The 27,013-nt window shown below is 42.9% G+C and overlaps 1 protein-coding gene across 4 annotated transcripts in view; it reads right to left on the bottom strand.

The window, feature by feature from the left end:
• Positions 1-8,555: 8,555 nt before the first annotated feature.
• LOC138203184 (receptor-type tyrosine-protein phosphatase mu-like) overlaps positions 8,556-27,013 on the bottom strand; it is a 159,714-nt gene continuing 141,256 nt past the window's right edge. For 2 of the 4 annotated variants that reach the window (XM_069157889.1, XM_069157892.1), the window contains 11 exons: positions 26,877-26,974; positions 24,345-24,461; positions 22,953-23,107; positions 22,132-22,267; positions 20,039-20,188; positions 19,452-19,625; positions 18,000-18,131; positions 14,963-15,088; positions 12,934-13,097; positions 12,596-12,731; positions 8,556-11,178 (listed from right to left, as the gene is read on the bottom strand). In XM_069157889.1, coding sequence (XP_069013990.1) covers positions 11,125-11,178; positions 12,596-12,731; positions 12,934-13,097; positions 14,963-15,088; positions 18,000-18,131; positions 19,452-19,625; positions 20,039-20,188; positions 22,132-22,267; positions 22,953-23,107; positions 24,345-24,461; positions 26,877-26,974 — 1,442 coding nt within the window. In that variant the 3' untranslated portion in view covers positions 8,556-11,124. The remainder of the gene's footprint in view (positions 11,179-12,595; positions 12,732-12,933; positions 13,098-14,962; positions 15,089-17,999; positions 18,132-19,451; positions 19,626-20,038; positions 20,189-22,131; positions 22,268-22,952; positions 23,108-24,344; positions 24,462-26,876; positions 26,975-27,013) is intronic. The other 2 variants (XM_069157890.1, XM_069157891.1) reach the window with 2 other exon arrangements.

Raw genomic sequence — 27,013 nt, 5'->3', positions numbered from 1 at the left:
AGATGGATGGATGAGCACGAGGAGATCACATGGAGAGCATGTCGAAAAAAATTAAACCCCAAAGACATGCATATATGCTGAAACATGCATTGTCGGCCATTTTTTCTTCTCTGGAGAATCTGTTCAGGGGCTGTATCTTGCTGAGTTTTGATTTCCATATCAGACGTCAACTGTGGAAAGACCTGACACAGTGCGTTGCATGTAACAGGAGAAACTCTTCGGTTGGGAGAAAGGTTTTTTTTCATTAAAACAGATTCTGGGCTCCACAAAGATCGGTACATAATCCCCCGTAGCAGCACATTTTTACATTTACACACACATTAGTGCATCAGAGAGGTGTGGGAAGGCAGATTTGATGACCTTTGATCAGAGCCACGCTTGTTGTTTCCCCATTTCAAGTCTTATTATTTAAAGAACCTACATGAGAAAGGTATTCATTTTTTGATTTTACTCTTGGCAAGAAAGCGTCTTTCTCAATAAGTCAAACTATTCCTGAGCCTTGGTCTGAGCAGAAACAGGCCCCGAGTGGAGGAATGCCTCAGTGTTGAGCGTAAGGCGTCCCACTCCACGCCGGCTAAGGCTGCAGACAGGAACCCCGACACGACACTTCACACTCTCCACACTGGTGAATCTCAAGATGATGAACATTTCCTAGATTTCCACAACTAGATATCCATCAGAGGATTGGCACACAATCGCAACAACGAGGCATTAAGCCGTCCTTCGACAACACGACACCTCCACGCCGCCCAGTTGCGCTCAGCAACACGCTTCCTTGGCTCACCTTCCTCTGATGAATGGACAAGTCAAGCACCAGCAGCAGCACCGGGTGCCAAACAAGAGTCACCATGCTCATTAGGTTACCGCATGGCGGGGTGGTGGTGGGGGGGACGACGATGGATGTTGTCCCACCACTGGTATCTTCTTACCACAAGAAAAAGCCTGGTGGCGACATGAGGCAGGACCAGCGAGGATCCCGACCACAGAACAACCAGAACGGGCAGCCGGCAGTCATTCTCGGCCGTGTAGTACCAGCTGAAGAAAGGCGACCGACGCGATAGTGTTACCACGACCGTTTTCTACGGGAACGGTCTCGGTGAGGTTGGCTGAGCACCTGCTTTGAGTGCGAGGGGATGAGGACGTAAATAACAAGGCTTACGAAACACAACACCCTCCATCTGAAGGTGAAGAGTTATGTCATGTACCTTGAACACTTTGGACATCACTCATTAAAACAACAACAACCAAAAAAATCCTTAAAGTGTCTGTCCGCAACCACAGAGAGAAAAATGGTGGGGAAGATGCTGTATTTTGGTTTTGTGGCTTATTTTTTGTTTTATTTTCACCTTTTGTTTTTTTCTTGATTTGGGTATCAACCATTACTTTGATTTTAATTTGCTTTTAGAAGCTTAATTGTTGAAGTCCATCTAATTTGTTAGTTGTATTTGATGTCTAGAAGCACTTTGATTGTGTTTAAATGTACCATATAAATAAACTGGCTCGACTCTGCACTTTTTCTTCTTACTTATAAGAGATTTCCATGCTGGTAGTTTTGGTTCTATTCATCCAGGGCTTTGAGATATTTCTCTCTTGGATTTCTGCATCCAGTCCAGTACAATTAATCAGTTTAGACTTTTCTTTGTAGTGCTCAAAGCTCTGAAAAATGACATGAAAAATGAAACACCTACAATTCTTTCCAAAAACAGTGCTCTAGTTACTCTGGATAATGTCATCAGCATGTCATCATTTCTGTTTCAGTAAAAAGTATCCCAAATGAAACCTTTTCATATTTTTTTTAGGGTGAACTGAAATTTTAAAGACCCTTACTAATGAGAATCCTGTGTTTACCGTTGTTAACATGTCCATGCGGTGTTTCTTTTATATGCGACAAGACGTATCGTGACAAAATAAGCCGTCGTTGTCATGGCATTTCCACTTTGCAGCTGTAGTGTATCAATGCAGATCGGTATAAAAAAGAAAGAAAGAAGTGCAGCTCGTATGACGAGGGTCGAAGAAGGAGGTCATTTGACAAAGTAAAAAATTGGTATCGTCCATAAGGGGAGAGACCAGGATTCAAGTCCATAAAGAGGACATTTGATTTCTTTAAAGAAATCTTAACCTAACCACGTCGTTTTTCACGCCTTGGCGAGGCATTGATAAGCTGAAGTGGACTGACGTGAGTTACAGTTTTTAATATGATACAAGGGTGACCAATTTTATACATCGCATATCTAAGGAACCAATTCTGTCAATATGGAGGGTTGTGCTTTCCATACCATCGGACCGGCAGGTGAGCAGCGGAGGGGTGGGTGGATAAAGAGGCGGGGGCTATTTCCATATTCATAGATCTGCACATACACGAAGGCAAAGGTATAGAGTTATATATATGCCACTTTAAGACATTAGGGGATTTTTAAATTGGAAACAAAGATGAGTTTTTAGGAGTATTAAGGATGCCAGGAGAGAGACTTTAATATCTTTTTTTGTTTTTCTGTTTTAAACCTGCAATACCTGAATTTTGGCCACTTGGCAGCAGCAGAAACAAACTGTGAATCTGACATTGACATATCATCCCCATTTTTTTTTTAAAGCTGATATGTTGAGTTTGTTAGGAAGCAGTTGCTTAATTACACATCCAGCAGTCATGGAGCAGCATTATCATTCATTTGTGGTGTACGTTCATTACCACAAACAACCCGCTCCACACTGTCAAGACTGTTTTCACATTGTCATTTCATACAATGTTTTCATTGAAACATTCATTACAGCAACTTTAAAGTGGATTTTTTTTTAAAAAATGCCCGGCTCCCTCGCTGCACTCTACATCCTCACTGTGACTGCATCAGATTTGACTCCACACATCGACTCATTTTAATACAAAGCGAGTCAGCTGGAGAGTCCACTCCAGGTTACCTTGTCAGGCTTGTCTCTCGAACATCCACCACCTCTATGTACCTCCTCATTAGCACGCGATGAGCACACGGCACATCTAAGCGCAGCGCCGCTCCAGATCTCAATATAGATAAACTATCTTGAGATCTACCTTCTTTCCCCCTCGGCTTCCTTTTGTCTGTTCACCATGTTGCGAGCAGTGAACGCGGGCTAGCTCGGCTCAATATAATGTGTTGGAAGATAAAGGAACTGACTCCCTGCCATGCCAAATCTATCCAGAACGCTATTACGGTGCCATGGCAACAGATGAAGACATGCAGGCCGCTCTGGACGGGGGCACCGGCGGTTCACTCGTCTTCCCTGCTAGGCTGACTGGCAGGAAAGCTCCACGGGGCTGCTATGGCAACAGACTGATCATATGCAGAAGGGGGGGGGGGGCTGTTGGCTGCCACGGCAACATGGGGGCCAAGTCGTCAGTTTCCCTCTGAGTTGCAGGAAATTAGATTGACTTTGATGAGGACTTGACCTCGGGCAGATTGCCCAATATTGGTTTGCATCTTGAAGATTTTTGACATGATGGAGACTGATGTTCCAACGTCAGCATGTATGTATGTGTGTGTGTCTGTGCATACATTTTGCTTGTTGGACCCACAAGAAAACGTCACAAAAAAATTTACGCAATGAGCCAGCCATACACCAAACTAGGCTATCCACTTGTGGGTTGACACTAAGCTTGCAACTTCTAAAATATGTAGCCTCAAACTACTGAAATATGTATGCCACGTCTGTGCCCGGGAACATCGTTCCTCCAGCCTTCGCACATCCAGCCTCTAACCGAGAATACCACATACACCAGCAGACTCGGAGGGCTGACAATGCAATCACATCAAACTGTCAGGGGAATAGAAACAATGTCGGGAGAGCAGAGACATCTTACTCTCTCCTGTGTCCCCCCCCCCCCTCCATCTGCATGAAAATGGAGGGAATATGAGATATGGATTTGCCTCAGACGTGAGAGCTCGACAGGGGTGCTTTTTGTATGTTGAGCCGGTCCACCGATTGATCGCTCGCTCCCCCTTGGAAAACGCTCGATGTGCAGGAGCTGGGACCGAAAGCAAATACCCGGAATTATTGGAAGTCAGCTGCTACATCATTCTCCAAAAAAAAATAAATACAAATAAAGTCACGGGGACGACGGGATGATTACAAGCTTTTAAATGTGAGAAATCCCTGGCCGAGCATGACTTATTTTGAGAATGGGCCAAATTCAGATCACGCCCGGGCTAATTTACATTTTCACCTGCAGGCCTCTCTGTTGCAGCCACTTAAAACATGGAAAGTCAAAAGAGGGCAATTGAGGAGGTTGTCCACCTCTGCTCTCCCAGAAATTTACTTTCCAGTTTGTGCATTTGTTTCTGGTGGAAGAGCAGAGGAGGGAGAGTGGGTGATAAAGAGATAAAGGCGGGGAGAAGAGAGAATAATCCAGTCCCTGGAGATGGAAACAGGCTGTTGTGCTCCAGTTGCTTCAGCTACCCTTTGACCTGTGTGTGAATCTGCACTCGTGTCACGTGTGTGTGTGTGTGTGTGTGTGTGTGTGTGCGTGTGTGAGACTGCACGGATGCATGTGGACTTGCTGGAGGGTTGTTTGCCTGCAATTCAGCGAGTCATCCTGATCATGAAAAAGCACACCACTTAATCTTTTATCGGCAATTGCAGAGCGTTTAATTATTCATTGTGTTATTCATTACATTGTTACATCAGCGCAGAGGAGACCGAGAAAAATCATTTGAAAAAAATATTCTATCATGATGCATACGCAGGGTGGAGAAACGGGCAAATGTAATCCTACACACCAATTACATCCACATATCAATCTATTGTTGACACGCAGAAGGGCTGAATCACTGGTGACACAGTGTAAACATCACGTCTTTCTTCGGCTCATTTCACAAATCAAACAATTTATTTATTTCCCATTTTCATAAAAATGCAACTTTTGGGGAATGACTGATTATGAGCACACAAGTAGAGGTTAAAGGTGAAGTGTATAAACAGAGTGAAGTCTTCACTGCTGTTGACTTTTTGCTGATAATGTGTGGCTGCCAGTGTTGCCTGCTCCACGCTGCCATCTCCTGGACGAGTAATGCCATAAAAACAGTTCTCAAGGCCAATTTATCTGCAGCAGCAACCTTGCTCATTTTATCTGCTGGGCATACATTTTTTTTTTTTTTTTTTTTTAATCTCTAAATGAAATGACTGCTATCTTGGACAACTTGAAATCTTTCTAAGCTGTATTTGGAGCCTCTTCATTGCTGTTTTGCCTCAGTTGGTGGTTGCTGTGCATCTTTATGGTCATTTTGTGCCTCTCTTTGTGGCGGTTTAGAGTCTCTTTGTTGCAGTAATGGTTCTTTGTAGTGATTTTGATCTCTATATCACCATTTTGCACGGCTTTGTGATAGTTTTCGAGTCTCTTTGTCCTCGTTTTGTGTCTTTTTGAGGTCATATTATCTTTCTTTGTGGTCTGTATGTGATCATTCCAAGTCTTTCTGTACCTCTTTTGGATCTTGTTGGAGTCGTTTTCCATCTTTTTGCGGTCTATTTGGTCTTTTTGAATCTGTGGATATTTTTGTGATTTCTTTTACAGTCTGTCTGGTTGTTTCGAGTCATTTAGTGGCAGTTTTACTTCTCTTTGTCAACATTTTCCATCTCTTTGTGGTTTTGCTAACACTCGTGTGCACACAAATTGCTAATAGACACTAAATACTACAGGAAAATATATAAAATCATCCCAACCAGACCCTCCCTTTGCCCTGCAGGCCTGTTCAGTAATCCATCCATGCACACAGCAAATAACTTATTAATACGATTAAAAAAAATGTCACTCGGAAAATACATTTGAGGAGCATTTTTTCTGTTCAAGTCCAACTGAATAACATCAATTTCCTTGACCACGATTGATACAGACCACTGCTGCTGATTTCCCTGCTGCATAAATTACTACACAGCTCTGTGTGTCTGTTTGTGTGTCCATATGTTGTGCCTGTGGACTTTAGCTCAGGAAACATCTGGTGTGGACTCTCCCAGCAGCTCATCTCACATCCAGGCTCAGCAGCAGGATCAGCTCCCATGTCTCCTCCATCTCATCAGCTCCTCTGGTCTCCACATGTGAACACAGGAATAATTCACCAGCAGTCTTGCAATGAAATATGAAACTCTCTCTGGTGCCCCGGCGCCTGCAGTTCTGACCAGCTGGAACATTTGTAGAGGGAAAAGATGAGACTATCAAGCTTCCGTGAAGATGTGCCAAAGATTCCTTCCTTGCCATCCTGCAGAGAGCCTTCAGGGTGATGCTACAACCTGCAGAGACACACCAGCAAATGTGAAGCGGATAAAAGCCAAATATGGCATGTTTTAGGAGCTGGGATGTTGTTATGTTTTTCTGTTTTTGAATGTACAGAATATCTTGGGGGGAGACATGGAAATTGTGTTTGGTTTTTAATATTGTGCGCTGCTCATTAGCAGTCCGAGTCCAAGGCTAAATTTCTGGGACTAATAGCGGTTGAATTACCAAGAGATGCATAGTGTTTGCATAATTTGTGCTCAATTATAACAACCTTATTTCAGAGGAGCAGAGATAGAAGAGTAGCATAACAACTAAACTGAAAAAGAGCCATTGACTGACCTCTTGTGGTTGACAGCTTTGAGTCTGTTGCAGCATGTGGTCTAAAGCTGCACCTGACAGCAACACACCTCACTGTGATCTCTGGTTGTTGTTCTACATCACTGGAGGAAGGGAAAAAAAAAAAAAAAAAAACTTCAACCAGTAAAATTAGGATTCCATGTTGGATAGATTTTCATGTTTTTCTTGTGAAGAATTATCCAATAACCTCCCACTATTTTCATGTACCCACTAACCAATCAATGCAGGTGACTCATCATTTCTGAAGCCCCACCGTGCAGGGCTGATTGATAACAGCTAGTCTGAGTTGTCAATCAAATCATTTTATGTAAGCTGTGTAGTTCCAGCTCTGCCCACAGGGGCGTGAGAGAGACAGCTTTTTAGGAGCAGCAGTCTAAAGCAGGCAGGAGAGTGAGTGGAGACCTGCTGGTTTTAATCGTTGGACTTTAGACCTGCAATGTCGGGTGAATTAGCCACAAGGTTTGTGATTATTTTGCCTCCGGTGCTGCCGACGTGCTCCTTAATCAATGTGAAGGCACACAGATGATAGAATTTGAATCATACTGTTGTTGTCTGCGGTTGAAACATCATAGTTTTATGACCAAACCGCCGGCTGGTCAATTCATTGAACGCCTGATAATTCTGGTTGGGTCGAGTCATTACAGCAACTGATGTGCAAGACTGAGATTCGACTGATATGAGGTGCCATTAAGCCCATATATCAAGAAAGCTCGCATTTATTCCCACACGTACACATAAAAAGCTTACACATCCACAATTTTTTCCTCACACATACAAATAAAAGCTTGCACATACAGGACTTTTTTCTCACACATACACATAAAATGCTTTTTTGCAGGTAAGAAGTAGTCTGCGTGCAAGCTTTTTATGTGTATGCGTGAGAAAAAGTGGTTTATGTACGAGCTTTCTTGATATATCAGCAACTCGTAGCTCAGAGTGAGCAAATCCTCACGGCACGCTTGTGTCCTCAAGGTGGGAATGTAAAATTTGAATGCTGTCAAAGACACAAGAGGCCATGGACAGTTAATTGATTAAGATATCACATCTGTTTTTTTTTTTCCCCATTTGATATCGTTCCCGCTTTAGACACAATCGAGTAAATCCCTTTAGTATCTACAGTCTTACTGGACTTAAACACACAATGTGTATTGATCATACAAGATGTTGGCATACATAATTAATTCCTCGACTAACTCTGCAGTACAGTGATTCCCAAGCTTTGATTTGTGTGCCACTGGAAGTACACAAGAGCCTTAATGATGGGTCCGACAAGTTCACTCCAGCTGAGCAGGTCCACAGAATTTTCATCTAATTTCATTTTATTACAGACGACAGTCATCCTCATCACATTAGACTAAATGTGTGGTGTAATCATTTCAGTATTTCAGAAATGAAATTTTCCCGTGCTCAGTAGGTTGACATCACGTCGATGCACAAGAGGAGTTGGAGTTGGTAGTTGAGGTGCCGAATGGCGCCATTTCTGAGGCACACAGTGACTGAATCTAAATTCATAGAGCAACAATTTAAAATGATTATTTTTTTGAATTTTTGAAATTTCTTTGCTCCTTATATTATTTTATGTCAGAAAAATCTGTAGATTTTTACACGTAAACAGTGGCTGCTTTCCTGTCCTCCATGGTTTCCCGTATTATAAAGTTTGATCTCAAAACATACTCTTCTGCCTTTCCAACTCTGCAGGAGAAGACACTATCATATCTTTTTTTAATTTAATATTACAAGGACTTCACTTGCTGAGCTGTTAAACTTTTTGAATTTACACAACCTCGATAAAATGGTCACATGTATCAGTGTAAGAGATATTACTCATGTTAAATGTTTCATGTCACAATCAATTGCTTCCCTTCGACCACACATTGCATGTGTTAGAGAAGGTTCAGTGAAGTTACTCATGGTGACCACTAGAGGGAGAAAAGCTCTGAAGGCACAAACCTGCACGTCAGTCCAAGAAACACCAGATTTTACTGATATCAGATTTGCCCCAGTTACATTTTAGAATAAAGCATTAATTATACACGTTTTTACAGGAAATGATTCAAAACTTGCACCACTGGATACCAAAGAAATCAAACCCAAACCCACGCTCATTTTAACTTCATACAATCGGTCTAAAAACATGGCAAGGCTAAACATTATGTCCATTAACCATTTACTTCAAACAAGCCAGTTCTCTGCATTTAACAGTAAAGTCGAGGAGCCTATTTGCTAATCAACATGATTTAAGTTTGTTTACTGTGCTGGTACGAGTCCTTGACAAGCTATTTATAGGTCACTCTTTGATTTAACTGTGAAAAGAAGCTCAGGTCTGTTCTGGCTCATCAGTCGGTGCCAAGACTAAAAGCTCGGCGGGTCACATTACGTTTTGAGATTAAATTAATTGTAAGGAAGTGAGGCTTTGATTTGGATCTTAACTTCTCAAAGTCATGACACACTTAGCATGAAAAATGTTAAGAACTTTTTGAAAAGGAGTGTGCCGATGGACTGCGTGAAAAGAAGCAGACATTTCTTCAAGGTTAAATTGCTTATTATTCTTATTTTTTTTCCATTATAGGGAGCACCTTCACAGTATGTGTCCTTATGAACTGCGTACTAGACTCTCAAAACATCCACTTAAATCAAAACATCTTGAACCTTTTCAAAACTGAATGATGACCATGAGAAATGGAGCTGGTGTCTCAGGTTTGCCGTGATGAATTACATTAAGCGAATGCGTTGACAGGTGTTTGTTATTTCGTCAACATCATTTACATCAATGAGGATGGGCTAAATAACAGCAACACCTCATTTAAAATGCAATACAATTCAACAGGACCGTAAGCGAAATCCTCCGAAATGGTCGGAAACAGTTTCATCAAAACATTCATGAAGGGGCGACACTGTTGTTGTTTAAGCTGGGTGTGAATAATAAACTGAAAATCCTTGCAAACACTGAAGTTAAGTATAGTCCACCTTTTTGTAGATGAGCAAACACAATTTTCAAGATCATTATTAGGCAAAAGTGATCAGTAAACAGAAAACACCTAAAATTCTGGTAAACTTCATAAATATCATGAATTTACAGCAGTTATTTTGATTAAAAAAAAAAAGTAAATGGAATAAAGGTTGGTTTAGCACTCCTGATTTGTAGTTTAAAAGGGACTTTTCTTTAAATATTCCTTATTTTGATTTGATATTGCATATTATCAAGATTGCCAGATAAAAATGTTGTTTTGTTTCAAAGTGTAAGAGAATAAATGCATTTTTGGGACTTCTGCCTGTTAATATAATAATCAACTTGTTAATTATTAACTCTTTGCTAAAATCTAAGATAAATTTACAGTTTGATAGTTTTTATTAGACACTTTACTGGTGTTGTTGACCAATCAGGCTCCAGTATTATTACAGCCTTGCCTTTACGGGCATTTCAAATACATTTTATAATTATGCTTTAAAAAAAAAAAAATCTATTACCAGAAAAGTCACCATTGTAATGTTAAAACAAATTCATGTCATGTGAATCCTGTGGTACCCGTAGAAGTTCCTCATCTCTCCCGCAGATGTCGCCCTAATGTCACGTTTCCCGGCTCCATGCAGAGACGAGGCACAAATAGAGAATCCACAGTTTATATTGTAGATACATTTATATAATATCTTGTTTTCTTTACAATGGAATTGCTCCGTCATACAAGATGACCAAAAAACAGAAAAAAAAAGAAAAGAAAAAACCCAGCACACAATACAGTCAATAACCCAAACCTATAGAACATATGATTGTCACTTACTGCGAATCACAAAAAAAGTACATACCGTGAATAAATAATCTACAGAAATATGTACATTATGCACAACAAGAGATCAATGGAAGTGCAAATAAAGCTTTGGATCCCTGTACAGGAATTAAGGTAAGCAAATGTAGACCGAGCCAGCTGTCCCCAACATACAGTATGAAGCAATAGTCATCTAAGAAGTCATAAATTTACAGGACATTTAGTAACATTTAGGCTTTGAGCACCTGCATTTAATGACTTTTAATAATGAGCTGAGCAGAACAGAAATCAGAGAGAGTCAAATGGACACGTTACATTATGTACAGTATATCGCATTCCATGGAAAAACTGGAGAGCATTTAATGCTCGTCGTCCAATGAGGATCAAGGCAACAACCACGGGACTACAGGCAGCTGAGAGAGATAGAGACAGAGAGAAAGAGGGATCCAGAGAGGAGGAGACTCGCTGCAGAGGGGGAAAAAAATAAACTCACTGTGCTCCTTCCTCAGCCGGCGCCGACAGAAATGGGCTGTGATATTTAACACTGTACAACTTGGCTACCTTTCCCGTCTACAACCAAAGAAGAAGAAGAAGGAGGAGGAGGAGGAGGAGAAGAGCCAGTCAAAGGAGCTGCATGTATGGTTGTGTGTGTGTACCTCGCATCCGCTGGGTCGGTAACACACTCGTAGCTTAATGCACAAATGTGAGCTGCAGTCGTCTGTAATGTCCCAAATGTTTCATTTCTCGCGGGTGCACGGGAGCTCCGAGTTACCCAGAGTTCAAGTACTCCAGCGCCACTTCGTAGCAAAACTTGTACTGGTCCTGGGAGACGAGAAGAAACAGACAGAAACGTGAAAGAGATGTGAGGGACGTGACCCGGTCATGCTGATCTAGGAGGGCACGACGAGCAGCACGGCTCCTGTTGTCCCCGCAGGAAAACTGTCAACCCGAAGTCTGGAGGTCACAAATTAATTTAGGACGGCAAGGCAATTTCAATTGAAATAATGAAAGTCTCAAAACTATCGTTTTTACGAGGGACTGGGACGCAGAGAATTAGGTCCTTTCACTGTCGGTTAATATCGTGCTTTCGCTTTGTCAGATTCACATTTTACCAAAGTTACAAATGATGAAATCACCCGGAGTCGCAAAGTAAAGTTGGGCAATCTGGGAGTCAAAAAGAAAGGTTCTGCTTTTGCTTCAATCCAGCCATTCAACACTTTGACTCAACATCAGAGCAAGACATTTATGTTTTATAAATCTTATAGTCAGAGCTGGCTCAGGTGAACCTGAACCGTGGCGATGCTGCTACAGGCCGAGGTTGCTCGGGGGACCTCTAACGATGCGCTGAACACATCTCCTCCGCTCTCTTATTTTGCTCTCCATGCATTTGTACGCTACTTTACCTTTTATTATTTTACTCACTGTGTGCTCTAGTCTTTGTATTCTTTGGGTTGTATCAGGAAAGTGCTGCGTGGTGATTTTACACTTTACTATAAAAAAAAACGGCGGAGCTTACAGCAAATGCACTCGGCTCTGGACGAGATGAATACGAATTGATAATTAAGTGCAAGTGAAACAGGTGGAAACGCCTTAATCAGGTTTGCTTGTCACTCAGGAGGACACATCACAGATATAAATATATATATATCATCACGCAACTACAATCTCCACATACATCACTGTGCAGCGAAGGAATTTCACAACCACTCGGTTCTACTTCTTAAAACTTGTAATAAGCAGACGCAAAGTGCACTGCTCTCTCTACCACTTGCAGAAAGTGCTTAAATAATTATCAGTTAATTTTAGTTTTCTTCATTTATGATTTTTCTATGTTGCCTCAACTCTTTTATTCTGTCTTCAAAATTGTACCAGTGGAACTGGATTTTTTTTTTTGACAACTTGCGAATGGTTTAATCACATTTTCAGCTTAATTTGTACAAGAACCGCAAAGTTTCTTTCCTGATCAAGGTTAAGTCAAATAATACAAAGGGAATCAAACTAAAAAACTAAAAGTCAGTATATTTCAGTCTCCGCTGCCTCCGTTTGGACCGTCATACGTTGACCTTTGATTTCTCAAACACGGAAGTGAGCTGAACTGTTGGGTGTATCTGTTCGGATACGATGTTGTGCCGCGAGGAACTTAAAACAATCTGACAAAGATTTATAAAGTATATATAAACTGAATAAACGATGTTTTACGAGTTGAGAGAAAGTGTTCAGCTGCCACTATTTTCCTCACCAGTAGGTCCACCATGTTGGGTTTATTGTTCCTCAGTGTTTTGACAGCGTGGAAAACATCCACAGATCGCTGGTGTTGAAGCATCTCGCACACGATGCTGATGGCGCAGAACGTCCCGCTGCGGCCGCCTCCGTTCCTGCAGGTGTGATGGAAAAGTCGAGCATCAGAAAATGGTAAAAAGTTATATAAAGGAAAGCTGGTTTTCACAATAAAGCTGAGTTTTTTTTTTTTGTTTATTTTTTTTAATTTTTTTGTGCAATAACAGTTTTTAGTCAGTAGGTGGAGATGTTTCATTTTTAATGCCAGCGTGGGATTAAGTTGCTGCTGAGGAAACTTACAGGCAGTGGACCACAGTGCGTCCCTCTCCCCCGTCGTACTCCTCCTGCCACTTGTCCACCTGTCGGATGAGCTTGAGGAAGGAGCGCTTGGACATGGGCGTGTCTCTGTACATGGGCCAGCCCAGGAACTGGAACTGCTGCACCATCCGGTAGCCGTCCTGAGGCTGCATGGGGGTGGGGGGTGGGGGGGGGGGGGACGAGGACAAGGACGAGGACATACCGGTTATCCCAGGTTAACACGCATATGGGTTGAGGTTAATCGCTGCTGCACGAAGATGCAATCAGACTGTAAAGATGCAGCGTGAAGCTAAGCCTCGGTGAGGCTGGGTATGGACGAATGAAGGGACCCGATGAGTCACTGAAAGAGATGAAGGTGCAGATACGACAGGTCGATGGGCGATGCAGACAGATAGTGAAGCGATCTGCAATACAGACACTCTAAATCACACTCGGACATATTGATCAATAACACTTGTCAGTGATCATGTGTGATTAGATCCTACTGCTGCTGGTGCCTCCGCCGGCCGGAGGATGCTACAGCGCGCTCATACTGTATGAGGAGTGATTATTGGCAGACTGTTGAGAGAAAGAGCTTACGCAGGTGACTGCAAGTGATGTCAGCGTTGGTCAGAACCCTGTCTGTGCAGTGATATCTGGGAGCTCAAAGTTAAAGGGTCAGTGCACCCAAACCCCCCCCCCCCCCTCCCACACACACACACACACACAGCTGTCGTGGTGTCGAGCCGTGCAGATATTTTTGGTTTTTAACGTGAATTTGGCCCGTGTGCTCACGTCGCTCAAATACCAGATTTCAAAACCTGCTCCATATGCTGTCAACAGTTTTCACAAAGACCATTTCTTTATTAAAAAAGTAGCTTCAATAAAAAACAGTGTGGTCTGTGGATTATCTGGAACAGTGGGGGCCGTCTGTGACCCCCCCCCCCCCCCCCCCCATGAGGATAAATCTCAAGGGCCACAGGATGATTAAATGGATGCCAAAGAAAAACACATTCTACTTATAGAAATTTAGGGGGACTTTTTCTCCCAGTTGCGCTATTTTGTGTGTGAAATACAGGAGAAATGAATCCCTTTTGGGCTCTTAAAATTATTCAAATGAATTAATCTAACGAGAAAAAACACTTGGCCTGGATCTGGTACTCTGGGTCACTGGTAAATATCACTTCACTTAAAAATGGTTGGGGACCACTGATTTAAGGCATAGGGAGACCGTTTTGGCTTGAAATGTGACTCCTTATCACAGGTTCAATATGTCTGTGGCTTGTGAGCAGTGACAACAAAGGACGCTTTGATTTCAGCTGTTTTATAAGAATGATGAAAAAGGGTAAAAGTAGCCGGTATTTAGCAAGAAAGAACAGGTTGTTTTAAATAACTACAAGAAATATGTCTAATAATAATTCCCTCTTATCCCATTAATCACCGTTTGAACCCTTAGATTCATCTCGTGAACACTTTGAGGGGTCCTGACCTCCCAGGTTAGGAGCCACTGATCATTAAACATGGGAATCATCTTTCAAAAGATGAATTGTGTATTGTGCATTGGCTGAATATCACTCGTAAATGAGAAAATGTGTTTTTTTGTGTGAAAAAAAAAAACCTGAGACAAATTCACATTCTATTCAGAAAGTGTTGATTGATGAGAAACTCCGTTTATTTTTCTACCTTTTCTAACTACGCGTGAACATTCGTGAAGATGTCGAAAAGACCGACTTGTGGTCCAGTCACTGGTGCAGAGGCATCGTTAAAGAGCAGAATGACTCTGCTTCTGCACAGCTTGAACGGACAGGCCGGCGCATGAGTGGGACGTGTGAGGTGTGCAGTCACAGAATAAATTGGCTGTTGTGATCTCCGCAGGGAAGGCAAACAAGTTTCAAAAGTTACAGCAAAAGGGCAGCAGAGCAGAAAAACTGCACGTCAGCCTGATCACGATTTCATCACTTTTTCCTCGAAAAAAAAAATCTTTTAATTTTTTTTTTGGTCACAAAAAAAGGACACCACTGTGTCGCCGTACCCGAGCTGCGTTGTATATCCGAAATATTCTGCTGATGATGTCCTCCTCCAGGTCGGCAGAGACGAACTCCACCTGGATGGGTCCGTGGCGGTGGACTCCGTTTTCTGGCCAGTACTGTGGACACAGCTAAACAAAACAGGCATGTGCGCACGCACACGCACACGCACACGCACACACACACACACACAGACAAAACAACGAAAAACACACAAAAGAAAACAGAAGATGATTCATTAGTTTCAGATCCAAACTACACTGACTGAAGCCACTGACTCTTATTTTGACTCCCGACACGCACGTTGCAAGGCAGCGAGACACAAGGGGACTTCATTGGATGTGAAGTGCTTTCTTCAACAGTTCTTTTGCCGCATATCGTTTAATAAAGAAGCTGAAATATATTTTTGATACACTAAAAAACAGATGTGCTCGAAGTTTGAGCGCTTTCTCCTGATCAACTGACCCTTTGTTCCACAAATCAAACAGATAAAACATCGACTAATTCTTTCCCTCAGAAAAACAAACCCCACACGTTCTTTGGTTCTAAAATATTTCAGGCAGAGGGATAATCTGTGACTCATCTCCATGAAGAAAATTGTAATAGAAGTTTATCGAAAGATTGGTCGATGGATAGATACGTCACTGCCAACATTTTTGAATTATTATATTTGAATTGTTCCCATCGTTTTTTTGGGACAACCCGACAGCCCGACCAGATAAACACAAGACGAGATTCTTACAATGTTTTTTCATTCAACTGAACTGTTGATGTTTGAGTCTGTTTAGATGTTTGTATTCTACTAGTGTCAGAAGCTTGATGTTCATTCATTTATCCATTGTTTTTAGCTACCCGCTTCACCTGCTCGCTCTCCATTTGAAACATTTATTCATTGCTTATTGCTGGTTGGGAATCACAGAATCAGTCATTCATCAAACCAAATACCTCAGAAATGATCCCATTGGCTGTTTTTTTCCTCTATCAAACGCAATTGCAAATTGAATATTTTTCACTTTTGCAGTGTTGGTTGGACAAAGCCAGTCTGGCTCCACCTGCCTGTTGGTCACTGCTTCAGTTTTCACTCTGATTATAGTCTTGGAAACCCTGTTTGTATAAAGGTTCGCTCAGCAACTGTGAAGGTTAGACCAATCACTGACCAGCGGGGTTTGACGAAGTTAAAGACAAATGTTTGTTTAGAAATGCAGTTCCAGCAACGGTGAATGTGCTCGAGCTCCATGAAGCGATAATAACAGTTTTAGCAACACAAGCAAATATCGAGCAGAGGATCTGACTCGATCTGGATGGAAATCTGACGATACTACATCTCGGCTACCGATGGATGTAACCCTGACTGCAGCACAGGCCTGTCAATCAAACAGACACGCCCCCAAAAATACTGCTTTTTGAATCTTATTTTCAAATTAATGACAGGATTATTTGCAGATGGATGGCCAGAATACTAATAAGAAGGAACGACTTTAGCTAACAGAAGTTAAATAACTCATGGAAATTTGTTTTATTGGCGTAGAATTTTATTAGACTAGTTGAATGGGAGTCGATGGAGACAGAGGCTTTTTGGAGCCGACCTCTAGTGGCACCCTGTGGTATCGCAGCTTAAGGCACTTCCACGTCGGCCCTTATTTTTCAGACCCTGAAGCTACATCCACTTTTATATACTATCTACGGTATCGCCACGCAACATACGTCACATGGTGGTCAATACCGATTGGCTAAAGGTTGCAACTTGTCTACGACCTTTAAGATGCAACGATTGCACACAATAATACATTATATTCATACAGTGAATTTGGGTCTGATAATACCAAAATAGGACAAAGCAAGGTATTTCAAAAAGTTAACCTTGGGCTTTGCACAACTTTACAGTATACGTTCAAGTCAGTTAATCAAAATTCAATCAATAGATTCATGTACAATAACAATAATAAACCGTTGAACCTAATAAAAGTATTAAGAAACCGTTATTGATTTTGTTCCTGACTGTTCTGGCACCTGTACTGAAAGTGTGCAGAGACGTAAACCCCTCGCTCAGCCTCATAAGAGCAGTGAAATCTCTCGTATTTCTGCTCCTCAGGAGAGAAAGCCCAGTTAAGAACACGCACCTGTGAAGCAACCGCCGGCCTCACGGCTCTAAACCAGACTCGAGGAAGTGTACACACAGATGGACAGATTCTCCGCTGACAGACATACCTTCATGCAGAGTCGAAGAGTCGTGAACAAACAAAGTGAGAAAAACAAAACAAAAAAAAACGACCTTCTACTTCAGAAGAATGCAAATAACAGGCCTGAATAACCGAAATACGGATGGATACACTTCCTTTTCTCCAAAAACACAAAAGCACAAATACATATGCGGTCCGTGTGGCAGCTTAAGCACCACTTTCTAGTTTCCTTTGAGAGCCCGTCAAAACTTGACAAATTCAACAGATGCAAAAAACAAAGATGTTGATGGAGAAGATGGTAAACCTTCACCCCCCCCCCCCTCCCCATTTCCCCACCTGTGTGCTGCTTTCTTGGCTGGGCTGACAGGCTGGCTACAGTGAGAATATTGAATGAAAAGGCCCTTTTTCTATCCATCCAGTCAGTCACCGAGGGAAAGGGGATTTGGATGGGGAGAGCAGCCTGGCTCCAGGCTTTGATCCCCGGGTGTTATGACAGAGCCTCGGGCTGAGAAATCTGGAGAGTCTCTTCCACAGGGCCTGTCTCTCCGTCTACTTTCATGGCAAGTCCTCTTCCACTCTGCAGCATCTACCTCATTTCAAACATATTCTGTGTACATATAGGTTTTTCTAATGCTGGTACATCCCTGGGTTTTTTTCCATGGGTTCATGCTAGAAGAAAAACAAAAAGCAATCTCTCTCTGAATCCAATTCCCACACTGTGCTTTTGTTATTAGATACAGACTTCTGATGAAAGGAGCTGCTTCATGTGATGTCTGTTTGCGAGGGAGATCCTCGAAATATCCCTCGGGGATTATTTCTGTGTTGTTTGCGTGTCTGAGCGCACGTATCAGGTCGGGTTTACCTGGGCCGGGTCAACATCGTTGAGCATGACTATGGACGTGCAGTGGTAGTCCAGCACCAATCTCCAGAAGTCCTTCACTGTGTTCGGCAGCGGGTGCTGCGTCACTATGAATGCAGACGGCTGCTTGTAACTCTGGAGGAGGGAAGGAAAAAAAAGGAAAGAGTTGAAATCACGGCACGGGATAGAACCTCGTGCATATTTTATAGTTTGTAACTCTGTCAATTTACCGAGAATAAACCATTTCTGAAACGACCTCCATCCTTTGACCCGCCTCCCGTGGAGAGTTGTTATCTAATGGAGAGTTCATGTCTGGAGGGATTATATCAGGGCACTGCACTTTTAATGTGGTTTCTGGCTCCCAGAGGTAGTCCAGTGGTGACTGAGGCAATCCTCTACCTGAAAAGGTCAACTGCTCGATCCGAGCAAGAGCCAAAAAGTCCATCAATGAACAGGTGGCCTTGTCAAGGTGTTCTCTGTTCGGGGTAAATTTAACACCTCAGAATTGCTACACATTGCATTTTTTTTTTTTTTTTTTTTGGGGGGGGGGGGGGGGGGGATATATTGTCTTGTCCTTTAGTGTATCTCAGATATTAGGAGATTTCTACTCAAACTGCAATCAGACAATTAGACGTGACGACAATACAGAGGTGTTTTTAATGTACTTGGGGAAAATTCTAAGTCTTAAGTCTGTCAGAGGAATTCTCTGCCGAAGTCTCAAGTAAGTCCTTCAATCCTAAATCCTGGCTATACCTCGAACAAATCTTAATACTAAAGGTTACCGGGCGTTTTCTGTTCGGGCCCCTCAGTTTCGGAAAGACCTGCTGGAGGAGATCAGGGACGCCAACACGTAGTCTTCTTTCAAGTCACTCTTTAGGTCTAAATGCTGACATACATTTGTACACCACCAATGTTGTTTTAATGTGGTAGTCTTAATTTAACTTACGTTATTTCAATCGCTTATCCTTGACTGTGTATTCTTTGTAATTGTAAAATGTATTGGCACCATGTTGCTTGGTGAGCTTTCATTTTGAACCAATTGATTAAATTAAATCTAAAAAAACTTAACATTTAACATCCTCTACACTACTTTTAACTCTTATTGCACATTAAGTCCACTTACTGGAACAATAACTTATAATTGACAGTTTTGTTTTGTTTGTCTCGTGTCTTCTCTTTTGAGCATTGGTAGTCAGGAAGGAGTACTTCAAACGTGAACAATGTTACATAAAGAGGTCCATTAAAAAATAGGCTGAAATACCAATGTCACCCGTGACAGCCTTCTATTAACTCATAAATACAAAATCCCTGCCTTGATATCAGTGTGTCTGACCAGAAAAGCAACATGTGGGAAAGGCTCGTGACTCCGTGTCACTTTAAAATTATAGCGATGCAATTAGCGAGAATATCCAAGTTGCAACTGGAAGCTTAAGGTCCGAAATGTTTGACACTTACATCCATGAGGGCGGCGTTGATGTAATTGGAGCTCTCGCCGTCGATGGTGATCAGGAAGGGGAGGCAGCGGTCCGGAGGCAGGACGTCCATGCAGCGGTTCTTCTCGTGGTTCCTGGGCAGCAGGGCGATGCTGCAGTCCTCCACCCGCAGCGTGGGAGTCACCATGTTCAGAGTCTGTCGAGTCGAAACGCGGAATTACATGCTGTCAATTCCACGCAGGAAGCGAGGCACTCGGGTCTCGAGAGTGTGCTAATTATATCCCAAAATGGTAATTAACAATGCAATTCTTTAATAAGTTACATTAGCGATAGCTCCGACTCCCCTGATGTGACTGTGATGAAACTTACGGGGACGATGTGTCTCGTGTAACACTGATTGGTCCAAGGAGGGGTGCTGCTATTACACATTAATGCAAGGTGATATATTTGCCACTGATTCGCCCAGAGGGGGGGGGGCCGCGCCATTCATCAAGGGACAACATGTTTACCGTAATTTAGAACTGATCCCGCACTTGAGATAATGCTTCATTACGGGATTTGCATACACTGTTTGCGTGATCTTTTTGATTATGCTAATAAGCTCCTCACCCTGAACTCCTCTTTAATGGGGCTGGAGTTGGTCTGCGGGTCCAGGCGGTTCATGTCGTAGTAGACGGAGCGCAGCTGACTGGCGGGGATGATGGTGTCGCCACATAGACATGCCTCCAAAATGACATCGTGGATGAAGACATACTGCTCCTGAAAAAAACAGCATCCTCATTGCGGATCCATCAGACTTCTAAGACTCTGAAAACACCAGATATGAGTGGTATTTTTTATCAGCCATAGAAATACACGAGCCTCCTGTATGTTTTTGCCAGAAGAATTCGATGACCTTTCCATTACCGTTGCATGATTATTCTTCACCCTCAAGGCAATTTCAATGAGTAATATTTGTCATTGTCCATGTTCAAAGGTTACATTACATATTTTTGCATTTTTTTGGTTACATAGCTGATTTAATTTTCCCTTAAAATTTTCGAAACCTTCAATTATTTAGAGGCCTTGCAGAAAGTATTACTTGAACTTTTCTATTTTTTGTTTTTTTTTAATGATCCATTTAAACCTCCGTGATCTTCGCCAGGTTATGATTTTGTCATGATTGTTGACATGACCAACGCACGCACAAGGTTGATGTCTCAAAGACAAAAAAGGCTGCACTCGATGCCACGCAGGTCGGAAACAGGAAATCTAAACACATTTCCTCCTCGTCCTCGTCCTCCTCCCATCAGTCAGTCAAGCAGCGGACACGGTGACACAGCTTCAAGCTTGATGCAAATCTCTTCTGAAGTGACATTTCCAGCTGACACTTCCTTGTCACTTCGGACCAAAATCCGCACACATGCACAGGGGTCACTGATTTACAGATTGAGATACATGTGTTGCCATTTGTTAAGTCTACAAGCACGACGTGAACCGCCGACCCGGCGGTTCGACAATCCCGGGCCGGGGTCAGCGGGTCGGCGGTGACACGCTTCGCGCACGAGAACCCGCAGATTGGTAGACGTTATCTGAGCTCATGAACGTTAAACAACAACAAGGCGTTTCGTTTCCGCCGACAGATTAAAATCCGCGTTGGGGGAGATGGTGTGTGGCTGCGGGCGGAGGAGCCGTGCCAGCGAGCCTGAACACCTGCGAGGGGAAAACCGCGCACACAGACACACACTTTGAAGGTCACTGAACTTGAAGGAGAGTGACTCAGGGTGAACAACATTTGGTCTCCGGTTGCTCAAATCCCAATTCGGACGTCAGCGATGAAACATTTGCCCATTAAGTCCAATGACGCTTGTGATTTAAAGGGAATTACGGTGAAATGATGCATTCAACGAGACTACGGACACCTCCAGATGGCCGGTGTTCAGGAAAGTCGCTCCGGTTGTCCACGCCGGCATAAAGCTGGAGGATGAGCCAGGGATGTTTTTCAGCCATCGATATGAGCTAAATCCTCTCAGTTACAACCCTCTAAACCCTTTTATTACTGCATGTGTTGCCAGGCACTTGTGCTTAGCACCCTGGGAAATAGTTGGGGTGTGCACTTCAATAAATGTCTTTTGTGTGAAAAATGCTCATTAAAAATGTAAAAGTTGGTGTGAGTGACGACGATAAAACCCCCACCACTGCTCTGGCAGTTAAAAATATGTCTGCTGTAAATATAAACACCATTCGCAAGGTATTTAAAGCCGGCTTACACAAGTAGGGCACCTGCTTTACAGCCATCGAACAGAGGTTAATTAATATTTGGATTGTTTAGTTACATCATGAAAAACCTGTTTGAAAAACGCGACACTTGAACTTGTGCTTTCAAGTGAACGACAGCAAAAAATTAAAACTATTATACTGCAATTTAGAAGATAATGAGCATCATCAGTAAATGTCAAAATGGTTAAAAACCTCTCCTGGATCACCTAAGCTGCAGATTAATGACTAATAAATGACAGACAATCATTTATTTAAATAATACATGTTTTCTGTGGAAGTGCTTCTTTCACCAGAGAGGAATTATTTGCAAAATACTGTCCAATCCACTTTTGGTGGCTGCAGCCTGTCAAGCTGCATCTCTAACTCTTCCATATTCTACCGATGAGTCTCCGGGGACGGACGCAGCTCTAGTGAAGCCGGTGTGACGACCGGGTTTGCCGTACCTCGGTCTGGACCATGTTGACCCTCCGTGAGCGCAGCTCCCTCACGCAGTTGTAAATGTCCACCACGCCCTCTCGCTCCGCCATGTCCAGCATGATGTCGATGACGATGAAGCAGCCCGTTCGACCGGCACCGGCGCTGCAGAGGAACACACAAACACGCACATAAAGAGTCTCATTTATGGAGAGACTCAGGACATCTATTATTGCACAGGGTTATTCCAAATGTTTGCGATACCAGAGGCTTCAATAAAAAATTTTTGTCGTAATTCGCACACTACGCAAGTCATTGTTCTAACATGGAAGTGTGTGAATTGGATCCCAAAAATAGTCTTGGATTTAAGATATTTGCTGCCTCTGATTACTCCCTCTGCCGACATACACTGGGGGTGAAAGTGTGCAACACCACAAGCAGCAGTGACAGATTATATTTTAGACATGTTAAACATGTTTTAGACGTGTTAAATAACACTATGGTCTTTCCGGAAAGATTATTCCAGTTACTATAGATGATACTCAATAAACTCTTAGGGACTGTTTCTTTGAAAAAAAGGATTTCATGAAAACCCAATCATTTTGATGAACTGACCCTTTAAAAGGAAAAAAGTGTTTGGAAGATAAAGTGATTTGACTTTAGACTGAAATATATCCCAAATATTGGCTATGATATTCATTCATGCACAGCTCTACTCTGCTCTGCTGGCTTTCAGTCCACAGACTGTATAAAACAATGGATGAGGGACAAACACAAGTACACACTGGCTGCTTAGACAAAGTAGAAACACCAGCCTGAATCAGAGTGCTCAGTTCCAGTGCAAACTAACCTGCAGTGAACCACCATGGGCCCGGCGTTGGTCAGGGTCTTGGACTTGACTCTCCTAATAAAGCCCAGCAGGCCTGTGGCGTGATAGGGCACGCCGTGGTCCGGCCAGCCCGTGAAGTGAAACTGTCGGATCTCCCGGATCTCGTGAGCTCCTCTCTGGGGAACAGAGTCATCATGTTAAACACACAAAGCGCAGCAGAGAACACGGCGGGGACGTGGGGAGGAAGTGTACAGACGATGCGAGAGGTCCATCCAAAGCAAACACGGAGTCGAATTGAATACAAACACACACTTTATGGACACGGTGGAAAGAGGGTTGAGCAACGTTTCCTTTTTCTAGCAGCACACGGCATGTTTAAGGCCTGCGTTGCCTTATTTCTTTACCGACTGTAGCACTTCTGTCCCGTCTTTGACCTTCCAGTCACAAATGCTTACACTGTATGTTACTTCTACGATCTGGACACTGTAGAATATATGCCAAAAACAGCTTCTGCAGATGTAGTAAGTTGGAAAGTAAGGTAATTTTCTAGATGGCCTCATTAGCTGAAGATCTAGATTATATATATATAGAAATCATACTATACTGCAACACTTGTGAATGTAAACTAAATGTTTTTCAGGTTTTAAGGGAAACCTAAAAGTTATATGGTTCCAATAGGTTCAATTGAGAACCCTTTTCTGCCTTCCAACAGTGTTGGGGGTAAAATGCACTGTATTACTCTGATTACATGGTCTGTTTCTGTTTAAATCCTCTCTGAAATACTTCCTTTTTAAAGTGTGTAGAGTTTTAATTCAAATTTTATTTTTATTTTAGTGTCTTTCATAATATTCGAGGAATACAAGTTGTTGAAAAGAAAATGTGAAAAACCTAGTTAAAATGGACACAAACTATGTGCTGCCTTCAGCCAATTCATCAGTGATCTGCCAAGCAAACAGCACAAACACCAATAATGTTCAAATCCTACAAACAGGCTTTAAAAAAAAACAAAAAAAAAAACACATTTTGTCATACAAATATTTCTGCATCAATCTGATGGAATGAGAGGAAATCTGCTCATTTTTACAGCAACCATTTGGTAGTTGTATTGCCATGGCCTTGATGAGCTGTTAATAAAAGCAACATCTAAAACCAATTCAAACATGTAACAGTAGCAAAGAAACTTGAGAGGCTTATCCAAAGCCAACTCTCTCCACGTGCTTATGACTGCGGCGCCCATTATTCCTTCAGCTGAATTGCTGGGGAGCCGAAGGTTGAGGTCTAGTACTTATGTAAGAGGATCTCAGTTGTATGACAGAAAGCAAAAGCTAAAACAGAAAAAGGTATATGTCTCTTCGATTGTCTCCGAGATAAATAAAAAAGTTTAGAAAGTGTCAGAAAGGTCAAAAAGTGTACCTTCTCCACAGCAAAGGTCCTGATGACATACTCCGACAGCAGCTCCGTCTCTATCAGCGTCACCTTGATGTCTCTGTAGATCTCAGTGTCATCAGGCCAGTACTTACAGCACTTCACCTGCGAGTGACGAAAGCAAGGGTTTAATACCACCCCCACATATGCTGCATGCTAATTACAATGCTTTTACTTTTCATATGGCTTTATTCCACTGCACACACTTCGATTTGAATCTCTGCGAGTTGCTCGGCTGTCATTTTTTCCAATAAAGATAATTGTCACATCACATTACCTCCCATTTGCCACCTGATATTTCACTTTCTGGAGCATTTCTTTCAAATGGAAATGAGATTTGCTTCATATTAGTTTCAGCCCCCGGTCAAGGATCTGCTGTAAATGGGAATCTTATGTATCGATGGAGAGTTCATTCGCACGTTATTGCTTTTTCATTCTCACGTCGATAATGTGAAGGAAAAAAAAGAGTCTAAAGGTGGAACCGTGAACAAACCCAGGGAACAGAACGGAACAGAACAAAACAGAACAGAACAGAACAGAACAGGCGACTAAGAGGGCGTTGAGATATCTCCACCTTAAAATTTTGACTACCGGTGTGGATAAATGGGACGAAAACAAAAAAAAAAAATAGTGTGCTACAATTGAATGAGGGAGATATAATGACAATCCAATAATGATATGAAATAATAAACCCTCAGCTGTTTAAAACAGATTTCCCAACAGAAATCTAAAACACCCCACTGGAAATATTACTTGTATTAGGTATCATATGAGTGCAAAATTACCCCCACCCCCGCCCCCCTCCTCCTTGTGCCCCCCCCCCCCCTCCCCCCAGCTATCCTCCTCCCTCCCCCCCTGTTCAATTAAACTGTTGATACTGGGGGAGTAAGGCTGGTAATAGAGATTGCGATCACGGAGGTATATCAGAGAATGATAATTTTTGATGAGGGATAAATGCGACATCAGCCACCAGTAGATTCAATTTTCATTTCTGGCGTCTGTGCACTGATTACGAATGAAATGAGATTTTGGTTTGTGGAGTGACAGAGACAGAGGGGGACTTTGAGGGTCCCTCTCCCTGACACCCCTGATGACTAATCCCTGATGACAATCACAAATCCACCGTCCGCTTCCAGCCAGATTGAATTAGGCAAAAGCCATTACCTTATTAGATCACTCCGAATCAACCGCCTGGTTTTGGGGGAGGGGGGGGGGGAGAATTAGCCTTTGGGTTAAAACATGCCAGCGTCGACACAGATGCTCTTTTGTGCGGGCAGACTTCTGAGCACGTTTCTCGTGTGTACACAGTCTCTTGAACTCGTTCGCTCGCATGGATAAAGTGTACGGAGAAGAAGCACGCGGAGCATCACCTCATCTCACACATCAGCACACTAACTTCCAAACCAAATCTCTCGTACATCAAAGTGCGCCGAGCGCCGCCCCTGTGCGCGAGAGCGGCGGGACAGAGGCTGTGTGTGCTCGTCTGTGTGTGTGCCAGGATTTCCCAGAGTTCATCAGCAACTGTGCCGAGCAGATGGTCCACTGTGATATGGCGGAGCGATTTTTATGGGGCCCTCTATGGAGCCACCGTCACTGTGACCAACTGTGCCTCCCGCCCGCCATTGGACAAGGATCATATAACAGACGGTTTGGGGTGCCGGGGCCCGCCGAGGACGGCGCCTCAGCTAAGCAGGTGTGGAGAAGGTGTGGGGTGGGGTGGGCTCAGCTACTGGAGAGGAAAGGCCTAATGAGGTACCAAGAGATGGGCCCATGAATCATTATCAGCTCTGCTACATTTAAGCCCCCCAAAAATGCACATCAGCGAAATCAAGGTGTGCCTGTGTTTGAGGGGCTTTCGGTGTGAATGTGTTAAAAATGTCTTAGAGAAAATCCCCTGGCAGTCACAGCATTACACTGCGCATTAAGACCTTCATTTTCCCTTGATTATAACCTAACCAGGAGGAACTATAGTGTGAGTTAAGTGGAACAAATTAGGACTGAAGCAGGGCTGTGTTTTTTTTTCTTCCAGGGCACATGCTGTAGTCAAGGCTCTACCATTAGTTTGAACATTATGAACTCTTCTCACCACTCAATAACGGCCCCATTTTGTCCAATGAGGACAACATTAAGAGATATTTCTGCTCGGAGGAGTCCGGTAGGTGCTGGTGGCTTCGGCGGAGTCTAATCTCCTCTTATGGAGTCGCTCACATGAAACAGTAGTCAGTCGCCTGAATGCCTCTCTGGTAATGAAGGCCATCAATCAGTTTCTCCTCACTTCTCACTGATCAGATAGATGGAAAAAGAGCTGGCGGCACCCGACCCCCATGCCTCGCTGAGTTAGCGTACACACACGCACAGAAACATCTGGGTGCTGATGTTCAAAGACAAATAAAAAATAGATAAAAAAAAAAAAAAAGATAGCTGTGTTTGCCTCGAGATACAATCAGGCAGTCAGTCGACTCGGGTCAAGGTAATCTCATTTGAAATCTGAAGTTTGAGTGAAACGTAATTGATACCCACCCTGCCCACTTCCACCAGGTTGGTCACCATGACGATAGCTGCCGTGTTCTCCTGCCAGACCATCCTCCAGAAGTCAAACACCGTCTCCTGCATGGGGCCTTTGAGAGACACAGAGAGAGGGAATTCAATTTTACTTG

The sequence above is a fragment of the Embiotoca jacksoni genome, unplaced genomic scaffold, assembly GCF_022577435.1.
Source record: "Embiotoca jacksoni isolate LCO1_2020_lvr unplaced genomic scaffold, fEmbJac1.0.p SCAF_22, whole genome shotgun sequence".
Taxonomy (NCBI): Eukaryota; Metazoa; Chordata; class Actinopteri; family Embiotocidae; genus Embiotoca; species Embiotoca jacksoni.
The sequence above is the reverse complement of the archived record's forward strand: the minus strand, read 5'-3'. Positions and strand labels throughout refer to the sequence as shown.